The sequence below is a fragment of the Petromyzon marinus genome, chromosome 55 (assembly GCF_048934315.1).
Source record: "Petromyzon marinus isolate PM22_M1 ecotype Great Lakes invasive population chromosome 55, UKy_Petmar_22M1.pri1.0, whole genome shotgun sequence".
NCBI classification, from domain to species: domain Eukaryota; kingdom Metazoa; phylum Chordata; class Hyperoartia; order Petromyzontiformes; family Petromyzontidae; genus Petromyzon; species Petromyzon marinus.
In genome coordinates, this window is record NC_133721.1 from 9,399,027 (window position 1) to 9,413,170 (window position 14,144).

General features: G+C 51.9%; 1 protein-coding gene across 1 annotated transcript in view; it reads right to left on the minus strand.

Annotated features, from left to right (window-relative positions):
- Window positions 1–14,144, minus strand: part of LOC116954407 (dedicator of cytokinesis protein 9-like) — a 149,261-nt gene that overhangs the window by 36,461 nt on the left and 98,656 nt on the right. Inside the window, exons 35-42 of the mRNA XM_076052336.1 lie at window positions 13,631–13,719; window positions 12,768–12,864; window positions 10,999–11,065; window positions 5,705–5,755; window positions 5,087–5,229; window positions 4,046–4,152; window positions 2,765–2,902; window positions 171–347 (exon numbers count right to left, since the gene is read on the minus strand). Coding sequence (XP_075908451.1) covers window positions 171–347; window positions 2,765–2,902; window positions 4,046–4,152; window positions 5,087–5,229; window positions 5,705–5,755; window positions 10,999–11,065; window positions 12,768–12,864; window positions 13,631–13,719 — 869 coding nt within the window. The remainder of the gene's footprint in view (window positions 1–170; window positions 348–2,764; window positions 2,903–4,045; window positions 4,153–5,086; window positions 5,230–5,704; window positions 5,756–10,998; window positions 11,066–12,767; window positions 12,865–13,630; window positions 13,720–14,144) is intronic.

Here is a 14,144-nt window from a genome sequence, read left to right on the forward strand (position 1 = left end):
GTGCGTGGTGTGTGGGGTTTGCACCTGCACGTGTGTGCGTGTTGTGTGCGGGGTGTGTGTGTGCGTGGTGTGCGGGGTGTGTGTGTGCGTGGTGTGCGGGGTGTGTGTGTTGTGTGCGGGGCGTGCGGGTTGTGTGTGTGCGTGGTGTGCGGGGTGTGTGGGGTTTGCACCTGCGTGTGTGTGCGTGAGAACGCGACGCGCCCCGACATCTCGAAGTTGAGGCGCATGAGGAGGTGCAGCAGCAGGCACGCCTGCGCCCAGCCCAGGCGCGATCCGCAGCAACGCAGCGCCTCCAGGCACAGCGTGCCGCACAGCTCGCTGCGTCCTCGCAGGAATGCCACCTTGAACTTCGCACAGCACACAGCACGCACAGCACACGGTGGATACATAGCACAGCACAGCACATAGTGCACACATAGCACACACAGAACATAGTGAGTGCATACATAGCACACACAGCACATAGCAAATACACATATCACATACAACACATAGCAAACACATATAACGCACACATAGCACACACAATAGATAGCAAACGCACGTATAATATACAGCAGATAGCACACACGTAGCACACACACATAGTGCACACAGAAGATAGCAAACATACATAGCAGATAGCAAACATACATAGGAGATAGCACACACGTAGCACACACACACACATAGCACACACAGAATATAGCAAACACACATAACATACACAGCAGATAGCACACACGTAGCACACACATATAGCACACACACACATAGCACACACACGTAGCGCACACACACGTAGCACACCCAGAAGATAACAAACATACACAACAGATAGGACACACGTAGCGCACACACACACGTAGCACACACACACACGTAGCGCACACACACACACGTAGCGCACACACACGTAGCGCACACACACGTAGCGCACACACACACGTAGCGCACACACACATAGCGCACACACACGTACCACACACACGTACCACACACGCACGTAGCACACACACACGTAGCGCACACACACGTAGTGCACACACACGTACCACACACACACACGTAGCGCACACACACGTAGCGCACACACACGTAGCACACACACACACGTAGCACACACACACGTAGCGCACACACACGTACCACACACACACACACGTAGCGCACACACACGTAGCGCACACACACGTACCGCGCACACACGTAGCGCACACACACACGTAGCACACACACACGTAGCGCACACACACGTAGCACACACACACACGTAGCGCACACACACACACGTAGCGCACACACACACGTAGCGCACACACACGTAGCGCACACACACGTAGCGCACACACACACGTAGCGCACACACACATAGCGCACACACACGTACCACACACACGTACCACACACACACACACACGTAGCACACACACACGTAGCGCACACACACGTAGTGTACACACACGTACCACACACACACACACACGTAGCGCACACACACGTAGCGCACACACACGTAGCACACACACACACGTAGCACACACACACGTAGCGCACACACACGTACCACACACACACGTAGCGCACACACACGTAGCGCACACACACGTACCGCACACACACGTAGCGCACACACACACGTAGCACACACACACGTAGCGCACACACACACGTACCACACACACACACACACACGTACCACACACACACACACGTAGCGCACACACACGTAGCGCACACCCACACGTACCACACACACACACGTAGCGCACACACACACGTAGCGCGCACACACACATAGCGCACACACACGTACCACACACACACGTAGTGCACACACACGTAGCGCACACACACGTAGCGCACACACGTAGCGCACACACACGTAGCACACACACACGTAGCACACACACGTAGCGCACACACACGTAGCGCACACACACGTAGCACACACACACATAGCACACACACACACACGTAGCGCACACACACGTACCACACACACACGTAGTGCACACACACGTAGCGCACACACGTAGCACACACACGTAGCGCACACACACACGTAGCGCACACACACACGTAGCGCACACACACACGTAGCACACACACACGTACCACACACACACGTACCACACACACACACATACCACACACACACGTAGCACACACACACGTAGCACACACACGTAGCGCACACACACGTACCACACACACACGTACCACACACACACACATACCACACACACACGTAGCGCACACACACACGTACCACACACACACGTACCGCACACACACGTAGTGCACACACACGTAGCGCACACACACGTACCACACACACACGTAGTGCACACACACGTAGTGCACACACACACACATACCACACACACACACACATACCACACACACACGTAGCGCACACACACACATACCACACACACACGTACCACACACACACATACCGCACACACACACGTACCGCGCACACACGTAGCGCGCACACACGTAGCGCACACACACACATACCACACACACACGTAGCGCACACACACGTAGCGCACACACACACGTAGCGCACACACACACGTAGCGCACACACACACACATACCGCACACACACATACCACACACACACGTACCACACACACACACGTAGCACACACACGTACCACACACACACACACACACGTAGCACACACACGTACCACACACACACACACACACGTAGCGCACACACACACGTAGCACACACACACACGTAGCGCACACACACATCGTCACGTACCTTGTTGAGGAAAGTGTGCAGAGAAGCGAAGACGTGCCCGAGAGCGACGGCCGACTGCCCAGAGCGCAGCGCCGTCACGTAGACCCCGAACGAGCGCTGCATCAGCACGCCGTCACCACCGCCCGCCAGCAGCCGCTCCTGCAGACGCGCGCACGGACACGCACAGACACGTGCAGACGTGCACAGACACGCACAGACACGTACAGACGTGCACAGACACGCACAGACACGTACAGACGTGCACAGACACGCACAGACACGTACAGACGTGCACAGACACGCACAGACACGTACAGACGTGCACAGACACGCACAGACACGTACAGACGTGCACAGACGCGCACAGACACACACAGACACGTACAGACGTGCACAGACACGCACAGACACACACAGACACGTACAGACGTGCACAGACACGCACAGACACGCACAGACACGTACAGACGTGCACAGACGTGCACAGACACGCACAGACACGTACAGACACGTACAGACGTGCACAGACACGCACAGACACGTACAGACACGTACAGACGTGCACAGACACGCACAGACACGTACAGACGTGCACAGACACGCACAGACACGTACAGACGTGCACAGACACGCACAGACACGTACAGACGTGCACAGACGCGCACAGGAGCGCAGACACGTGCACAGAAGCGCACAGACACGCATATACACACAGACACACACAGACGCACACAGACACACACAGACACACACAGACGCACACAGACACACAGACACACACAGACACGCACAGACACACACAGACACACACAGACGCACACAGACACACAGACACACACAGACACACACAGACGCACACAGACACACAGACACGCACAGACACACACAGGTGTGCGCTAACAGCACGTGCCTCAACAGTGTGCGCAGGCTACAACCGTGGATCTGTGTGTGTGGCAATGTCTCGTAGGGGAGCGTGCTTGTTGTGGCTAGCGCGCTGCACTGCAAACCCGGCAAACTGAGTTAGATTCCCGCTCACGCCCATCAACACCGGTGACAATTATCTGCGAGGGTACCCGGGCCCTCGCCTAGGTCGACTCGGCCTCAAACGAGTACGTGGTACAGTGTGTAAACATCACCACCGGGGAGGCAAAGGCGGTCGGCGGAGTGTTGCTGGCCACACCCACCCCTCCGTGAGCCGTGCCGGCCTTCATAAGTGCTGTTCGCTAAGGGCACTCGCCCCAACAATTTGATTGAGGCCATGCGGGCATCAATGTTTGTCCCCGCGTTGGCGACGTGCGGTACCTTGTAGTTGTGGGTGTAGAGCTCCATGGTGTCGAGCACGGTGAGGCAAACCTCCGTCGAGAGGTTGGCGGCCAGCAAGCACTGCTGCTGGGCCTCGACCTCCGAGCCTGCGAGAGAGGCAGCGGGAGGGGTCGCCGAGGGTCACGTAGGAGAAAGAGAGAGGGGGGTCACGGAGGGTCACGGAGGAGAGAGAGAGAGGGGTCACGGAGGGTCACGGAGGAGAGAGAGGGGTCACGGAGGGTCACGGAGAGTCACGGAGGAGAGAGAAGGGTCACGGAGGGTCACGGAGGAGAGAGAGGTCACGGAGGGTCACGGAGGAGAGAGAGAGAGGGGTCACGGAGGGTCACGGAGGGGAGAGAGAGAGGGGTCACGGAGGGTCACGGAGGAGTGAGAGAGGTCACGGAGGGTCACGGAGGAGAGAGAGAAGGGTCACAGAGGGTCACGGAGGAGAGAGAGAGGTCACGGAGGGTCACGGAGGTTCACGGAGGAGAGAGACAGAGAGATAGGGAGGGGTCACGGAGGGTCACGGAGAGTCACGGAGGAGAGAGGGGTCACGAAGGGTCACGGAGGAGAGAGAGGGGTCACAGAGGGTCACGGAGGGGAGAGAGAGAGATAGAGGGGTCACGGAGAGTCACGGAGGGGAGAGAGAGAGGTCAGGTCACAGAGGAGAAAGAGAGAGGGCGGGGTCACGTCGGGTCACGGAGGAGAGAGACATTCTCCACGTGAAGGCAAAAACGCATCCCAACAACAAACTCGACTCGTGGCTGCACGCCCCCAAGTCCCCACATCGCATCCCTCGCTCCCAGCCTCAATAGCTGCTCGCTAACAGCACTTGCCCCAACAGTCTGTTAAAGGCTATACGGAGGCATCTTTTGTATTCATCTTTGTGAATGCATATGCACGAATATATATATCTGTATTCATGTGTGTAAACGTGTTGGATGTGTGTCTGGCTTGCGGAGCCCCAGCGTGTTTTCAGACCGGGGCAGCGTATGCAAGTGTGTGTGTGTGTGTGCGAGCGTCTGAGCTGGCGAGCATTACCCACGCTGCTGCCCAGCAGCCCCCCGTGCTGTCTCAGCTGCAGCAGCGTGTGTGGGGGGCGACGCGCGGGCAGTGTCTGAGAGCGCTTCACCTGCGCGCCCGGCACGGGGGCGCACACAGATGCCGGCGCGGCATCCCCTGCACTGCACACGCACGCACGCACGGAGACAAAGATCCCCCGTGTAGCCTTAACAGACTGTCGGGGCAAGTGCCGTGAGCGAAGCACCTGTTAAGGTTGGCACGGCACACGACGGGGTGGGTGGCCAGCGCCACGCCCGCCCGCCTTTGTCTCCCCAGTGGTGATGTTTACACACCACGCCTGGTACTCATTTTAAGGCTGAGTCGACCCGTTCGGATAACCATCACTGGCGTTTGTGGCCATGAGCGGGAATCAAACTCGGGTGGCCAGGTCCGTAGTGCGACGCGCAAACCGCTACACTGCCGCTCCCCTACACGGTTACACACACACACACACTGCGGTGTAACTCCTGTGACTTTGAAGGATCTTGTTATGGCACGCAGTGCATTCTGGGAGCCTGCACTCCAGGTACATCACATCACACTGTGCATGCCGTGACCCTGACTCGGTTGCATGACGTGAGTAACGTAGGGAGTCACCTGCTGCAGTAGTGGCGCTTGCCCAGGTATTTAAACTGGTGCAGACACAACCTGCAAGAGAGCACAGGGAGAGGCATCACACACACAGCACACACACAGCACACACACACCACACACAGCATACGTATACAACACACACAGCACACACACACAGTTCGCAAACAGCTCTCACATATAGCACACGCACACATACACAGCACACACATGCACACAACACACACAGCACACACACACAGGACACACACATGTACCTAAACCCATTTTTTTAACGAAACCTATTTTGTATTTTACCAGGTAAGGCTCACTGAGCGACGCAGCTCTTTTTCAGAAGTGTCCTGGCCACAAGTGAGACCTCAGCGAAGTGGCTTATCATCACGTGGACATTTATAACAACCAAACAGTCTCAACGCGTGTTTCTAAATGCGGAGGAGAAAAACAAGAGGGCCCTAAAAACAAAATCCACGTGACCACGGGGAGAGAGACACGCAAATTCCAAATATATAGCAGGCGTTAGGGTTGGGATCGAAAACCACGACCTGAAATCCTGCGTCCTTTCACTGGAAAGACCACCTCTGCGGTACAAAATTCTACTCACCTGGTATCAACAATCAAGGGTATTTCCCTGTCCCCAGACGACCTGCTTGTCAGTTTTGATGTAGTTTCCTTATTCACCAAGGTTCCTGTACCTGACACCATTGCAATCATTGAAGACTTGGTTCATCAAGGACTAAACACTGAGGTACCCCCCCTGGTGAGACACTGTTTAACCAATACATACTTCACTTGGAATGGAACTTTCTACAAACAAACTGAGGGCACCCCAATGGGCTCCCCCCTTTCTCCAGTTATAGCTAACATTTTCATGGAGAAATTTGAGACTGACGCCATCCAGACTGCCACTCTGCGCCCAACCTTATGGAAGAGGTACGTGGATGACACTTTTGTCATCTGGCCACATGGCCGGCCTGCTCTAGACAAATTCTTCGACCACATCAATTCCATACACCCAGCCATCAGATTTACCATGGAAGTCGAAATAGATGGCAAGATACCTTTTTTGGATGTCCTAATTAAAAAGAGACCTGATGGTTCAATGAGCCACTCTGTCTACAGGAAAGCTACCCATACGGATGCTTATCTGAAACCGGATTCCCACCACCATCCATCACAGAAGAATTCTCTCATCAAGACTCTGTATCATAGAGCCCAATGCATATCCGACCAGGAACACATAAGCAGTGAACTCAAGCACGTACACCAAGCTCTTAGGGCTAATGGTTACTCCGACTATACAATCCGCAAAGCTATCACTCAAACCATGAAGAAGAACCCTCTTGAGGAGCCTTTCAAAACCATCACTTTACCCTACATTGCTGGGATCACAAAAAAGATCTCCAAAATCTTGAATAAACACAAGATCCAGGTCCGTTTCAACACATTACATAAAATCCGTGATCTGGTTCCGTCTGTAAAAGATGTGATTCCGGACATACAATACCCTGGTGTCTACAAACTAAGTTGCCTCTGTGGTAGTAGTTACATTGGAGAAACCAAACGCCATATCTCGGACCGCATTCGTGAACATAAAGCAGACCTTAAACACGGTAGGACCAACACCTCGGCCGTAGCAGATCATTGTTCTAATTCAGTAGGCTCACATGCCATTGACTTTTCCAAGACGGAGGTTCTTTGTAAGCCATCTGGCTTCCATGAGAGATTCGTTCATGAGGCTATCCACATATACAAACACAGAGACAATTTCAACCGAGAAGATGGATTCTATCTTAGCAATCATTGGAAAGATTTGATAAATCATTTCAGTTCTTGATTGATTGTTCACGCTTACAGTGCCTTTCAGACAGCATACATAAAAACAAATTTCGTCTCCCCCCTCCTCTTTTCAAAAAATAGATGGACTAGTCCTGGCAAACTGCCATCGTTGCGCGTGACGCAAACGTTATTTTTATATATATAAATAAATATGCCGTTTTCAAAATAAATTTATGCAAACCGACACACCTGATGATGACCGTTTGAGTTATGGTCGAAACGTCGTGAGAATTTTTTATTGTTTTATATATATTTTGTTATTTTGTTGTTTCTCTTCAACGTGACTTTACCGAAAAAACTAAGAATATGAATTACTGCAGTCACGAAAGCTTTAAATCAAAATTTAATCGCCTCTACGGGGAGGGTTTTCACATAACTTTAAGATCTTTCAACAAACTCCGGGATAAGAAAGCTCAGCTGATCGAGTCTCTCACCTTCCTGAAGAGATGCCGCGACTCTGGGGTAATACCAATCGCATTTACACTCACCTCTGCTACTGTAACTTCTTCTAATGCGAAACGAATTCTTTTCAAAACTAGCTTAGCTCTTATCTCAGAAAAAATCAGACTTATACGCACAGAACTAGATCAGTTAGACAAGACACTCTACAAATCACACTTATCATTGACGGCAATAATGTCCACATCGGATTGGGAACATGTAGACAATATGACTGCCTCTTCAGCTGCTACTATGTCGACCAAATGTAAGGAAAACCTGATTTCCAAATTTAACCTCCTCTTAAACAAAAGACCGGACCCACACACCAAAAAGTTAGACGTTAATAAAGTCGTAATTAATCGCAGTAACAGTTCTATTTCCGATGGTCTGAAATCCGTTTTAGCTAAAGGTCTAAACTTTGCAGTCACACCTAAACACATACCAGTTAATGATATAATTGCCCAAGTAGACGTTGCTCTCAGGGGCCTGGGTCACATCGCTGCAGACGTAGCAAGATCTGAAATCGCTGCAACCCTCAAAAACGCTAAGATGCCAGCTAGCAACCTCAGCAAAGATGAGCGTTTTGAATTATATAAATTAAAAAAGAGGAATGATATTGTAGTTCTCTCAGCTGACAAAGGCAATGCTACTGTTATCATGGATAAAATAGAATACAACAACAAAATTAAAGAATTACTCGACGATGGTAGTTATACAAAAATAAAAAGAGATCCCACCAACAGCCTCGTCACACAAACCAACAAAATAATTTCTGATTCAACCGCATTAATTGATCAATCTAAACAGTTTTCGTTGAAACCTTCTGCTGCCAGGCCACCAAGATTATACGGCTTACCAAAAATACATAAAGTTGATACACCTCTTCGTCCCATAGTCTCTACTATCAGCTCCCCCACCTACAAACTAGCTCGTTTTTTGTCTGAAATCCTGCGTCCTTTCACTGGAAAGACCACCTCTGCGGTACAAAATTCTACTCACCTGGTATCAACAATCAAGGGTATTTCCCTGTCCCCAGACGACCTGCTTGTCAGTTTTGATGTAGTTTCCTTATTCACCAAGGTTCCTGTACCTGACACCATTGCAATCATTGAAGACTTGGTTCATCAAGGACTAAACACTGAGGTACCCCCCCTGGTGAGACACTGTTTAACCAATACATACTTCACTTGGAATGGAACTTTCTACAAACAAACTGAGGGCACCCCAATGGGCTCCCCCCTTTCTCCAGTTATAGCTAACATTTTCATGGAGAAATTTGAGACTGACGCCATCCAGACTGCCACTCTGCGCCCAACCTTATGGAAGAGGTACGTGGATGACACTTTTGTCATCTGGCCACATGGCCGGCCTGCTCTAGACAAATTCTTCGACCACATCAATTCCATACACCCAGCCATCAGATTTACCATGGAAGTCGAAATAGATGGCAAGATACCTTTTTTGGATGTCCTAATTAAAAAGAGACCTGATGGTTCAATGAGCCACTCTGTCTACAGGAAAGCTACCCATACGGATGCTTATCTGAAACCGGATTCCCACCACCATCCATCACAGAAGAATTCTCTCATCAAGACTCTGTATCATAGAGCCCAATGCATATCCGACCAGGAACACATAAGCATTGAACTCAAGCACGTACACCAAGCTCTTAGGGCTAATGGTTACTCCGACTATACAATCCGCAAAGCTATCACTCAAACCATGAAGAAGAACCCTCTTGAGGAGCCTTTCAAAACCATCACTTTACCCTACATTGCTGGGATCACAAAAAAGATCTCCAAAATCTTGAATAAACACAAGATCCAGGTCCGTTTCAACACATTACATAAAATCCGTGATCTGGTTCCGTCTGTAAAAGATGTGATTCCGGACATACAATACCCTGGTGTCTACAAACTAAGTTGCCTCTGTGGTAGTAGTTACATTGGAGAAACCAAACGCCATATCTCGGACCGCATTCGTGAACATAAAGCAGACCTTAAACACGGTAGGACCAACACCTCGGCCGTAGCAGATCATTGTTCTAATTCAGTAGGCTCACATGCCATTGACTTTTCCAAGACGGAGGTTCTTTGTAAGCCATCTGGCTTCCATGAGAGATTCGTTCATGAGGCTATCCACATATACAAACACAGAGACAATTTCAACCGAGAAGATGGATTCTATCTTAGCAATCATTGGAAAGATTTGATAAATCATTTCAGTTCTTGATTGATTGTTCACGCTTACAGTGCCTTTCAGACAGCATACATAAAAACAAATTTCGTCTCCCCCCTCCTCTTTTCAAAAAATAGATGGACTAGTCCTGGCAAACTGCCATCGTTGCGCGTGACGCAAACGTTATTTTTATATATATAAATAAATATGCCGTTTTCAAAATAAATTTATGCAAACCGACACACCTGATGATGACCGTTTGAGTTATGGTCGAAACGTCGTGAGAATTTTTTATTGTTTTATATATATTTTGTTATTTTGTTGTTTCTCTTCAACGTGACTTTACCGAAAAAACTAAGAATATCTCACCAACCGTCGCACCCTACACACAGCTCACACACAGCTCTCACATCACATACAGCAGACACACAGCACACACACAGCACACATCTCGTGAAGGGCACTACTGGACAACTGGAGTTAGTCGCCCTCCAAGACCATCGGAGGGCGGAGGAACGATGGTCAGAACAACGAGCGGAGCGCCAGGCGGCTAAAATGCAGCAAGTTGGCACAGTAGGCATCGAAGGTGGTGCTTCTGCCAGTCATCTCAGGTAATTAACCCAAAACACCTGGGTCTGTTCCACGACCTCCTGCCAGCAGCGAGTCTTCCACACTTCCCGTGGCCTCAACGTGCACCCGGCCTGGGACAAGCGCCGTGATGTCAACGCCACTTAGTGGCGAATAGGTGCTGTTGTTATTGTTGTTAGTGTGGACACGTGTTTGTGTACGGCATACGTATTCTGTCTCAGGGGAGTCTGTGGGCGGCTGCTCTGCTTGTCACTCACTCTAGAATCCCGAAGAAGTCCAAAATTTCATTGCTGGAGGTCTTCCTCCAGTAGTTGAGCAGGGCATCTATGGGACAAAGACAAAGATTCCCCGTGTAGCATTTAACAGACTGTTGGGGCAAGTGTTGTTTGCGAGTAGCACCGTTAAAGGCCGACACGGCACACAAGGGAGTCAGTGACCAGCACCACGCTCGACCGCCTCAGTATGTATGTATGTTGAACTTCTTTCGCACCGTGCGTAGCCAATCGTGCTAATCGGAGAAGCGGGGGGGGAAGGACACACAAACTAAACACTAAAAGCAGTTCTAAAGAAATGGCTTTCTAATATCGGAAGGAAGAGCGTTCCAGACGGCCGCAGTAGCGCATCTGAAAGCGCACACCATGAAGGGCCACTGCCCAAAACCTCGCCGATTACATATCCAGTAAAACCTCGTTATTTCGGTATTTGAGCATTCGTAATTGGGGTGTGTTAGTGATTCGCCACGAGCCGGATTTCATTACCGAACGGTCCAATTTCGGCATGCCCGTGGAGAGACGCAGCAAGCCACGACCAAAACAACGACTCGGCCTGGTGACGGCACGCGTGGTGAGCGTGGCGAGCGTGGCGAGCGTGGTGAGCGTGGTGAGCGTGGCGAGCGTGGCGAGCGTGGCGAGCGTGGTGAGCGTGGTGAGCGTGGCGAGCGTGGCGAGCGTCAGTGCGGACCCGTCGTCGCTTTGGACTTCATCTCGTTTGTGCACTCTGCGCAGGCCAACCCTCTCAGAAATGTCGCCTACACCTACATCAAGAAGTAATAGAGAGGGCCTCAAGTGTAAATCCCTGAGTCCGCGAGACGCTTCCAAAGTTTTGGATGTGACTGATGCAGGGTGTGTGGCGATGCGTATGGTGCGTGAAGAGTTTGGAAAACAAATTTGGGCAGGAGGCACCGCAAAAGTTATCATTGGCCATTATTTGGAATATTGGATAATCTGGCAAGGCCAGAGCCCCGGCTGTGTCGAATTAACAAGGGTTTCATATTCTTTGGGTCTTTCGGTAAAGTCACGTAGATAAGTTCAAAGAAAATAACAAGAGACCAAGACGTTTCGATCGCAACACGAGAGATCGTCATCCTTTTTTTTTTTCCTCCTGATGTCGACCGCTTGTGTTGTGATCGAAACGTCGTAGTTTTTTTTGTTATTTTCTTTGAACCTGTCTACGTGACTTTACCGAGAGACCCAAAGCATACGAATTCCTGCAGTCGCGAAAGCTTTAAGTGAAGATTTAACAAGGGTTTACCGGATATCGTTCCTCTTCAGGCCACGCGCCCTGTTATTGACGAATATGTTGAGGCATTTGCCTGAACCGTTTTCAAAAGCTCGTCACGTGCCATTCGGGCGGTGGGTGGTGGTGGGGGTGGCGAGGGGAGGGGCTGGGTAGGGGGTGGCAAGGGGAGGGACTGGGTAGGGGGGGGGGTGAGGGGAGGGGCTGGGTAGGGGGGGTGAGGGGAGGGGCTGGGTAGGGGGGGGTGAGGGGCGGGGCTGGGTAGGGGGGGTGAGGGGAGGGGCTGGGTAGGGGGGGGTGAGGGGAGGGGTTGGGTAGGGTGTGGCGAGGGGAGGGGCTGGGTAGGGGGGGGTGAGGGGAGGGGCTGGGTAGGGGGGGTGAGGGGAGGGGCTGGGTAGGGGGGGTGAGGGGAGGGGCTGGGTAGGGGGTGGCGAGTGGAGGGGCTGGGTAGGGGGGGTGAGGGGAGGGGCTGGTTAGGGGGGTAAGGGGAGGGGCTGGGTAGCCGGGTCACCTTGGGGGGCGTGCTTCACCACGTGCAGGAAGCACTGCAGCAGCGTCTGCACGTCCACCACATGCAGCACGTCCGGCCGCAGCACGAGCGTCGCCGCCTGTGGAAGGTCACGCACCACGCCACACCACACCACACACCACGCCACACCACACGCACGCCACACCACACACCACGCCACACCACACGACACACCACACACCACACACACCACACGACACACCACACACCACACACCACGCCACACCACACGACACACCACACACACCACACGACACACACCACAACACACACCACGCCACACCACACGACACACCACACCACACACCACACGACACACACAACACACCACAACACACCACAACACGCACACCACACCACACACACCACACCACACGACACACCACACGACACACACACCACACGACACACCACAACACACACACCACACCACACACACCACGCCACACCACACACCACGCCACACCACACACACACAACACACACGCCACACCACACGACACACACACAACACACGACAGACACGCACGCCACACCACACGACACACACATGCCATGAGAGTGATGAGTAGAGTGAGTGTTAGAGTGCAGCTGGAGGAGCCACCTGGTCCACGGTGTTGATGAGAGATGATGATGATGATGAGAGATGATGATGATGAGAGATGATGATGAGAGATGATGATGTGAGATGATGAGAGATGATGATGATGATGATGAGTAGAGTGAGTGTTAGTGTGCAGCTGGAGGAGCCACCTGGTCCATGGTGTTGATGAGAGATGATGATGAGAGATGATGAGAGATGATGATGAGTAGAGTGAGTGTTAGTGTGCAGCTGGAGGAGCCACCTGGTCCATGGTGTTCCTGCGTTCGTGGAGGCTCGAGTTGGAGTCGGAGCTCGCGACCGAGAGGCGAGAATCTCCCCTCTTGGCTCCCACTGAAAGACAAAGATCCCCCGTGTAGACTTGACAGACTGCCGAGGCAAGTGCTGTTAGCGAGCGCCTATGAAGGCCGGCACGGCACACGAGAGGGTGGGCGGCCAGCACCACGCCCGGCCGCCATTTATCCCCCGAGTGGTGATGGATTACCATGGCACCAGCCACTCATTTGAGGCTGAGTCGACCTGGGGGAGACCCAGGACCAGTTCAAGTAATCTTCACTGTGGTGCTCGCCATGAGCGAGAATCGAAATCGGGTCGCCGGGTTCAGAGGTCAAATGAAGCAATACTCGAAAACGTTCCCAGTTTCACATACTTAGGCAGCCATCTCTCTAGCAATGTCTTGATTATGAAATCCAACATCGGATTGCCCCAGGGTCTTTGAAGACCACGACATTACCACCAAGACCAAAGTGGCTGTGTAT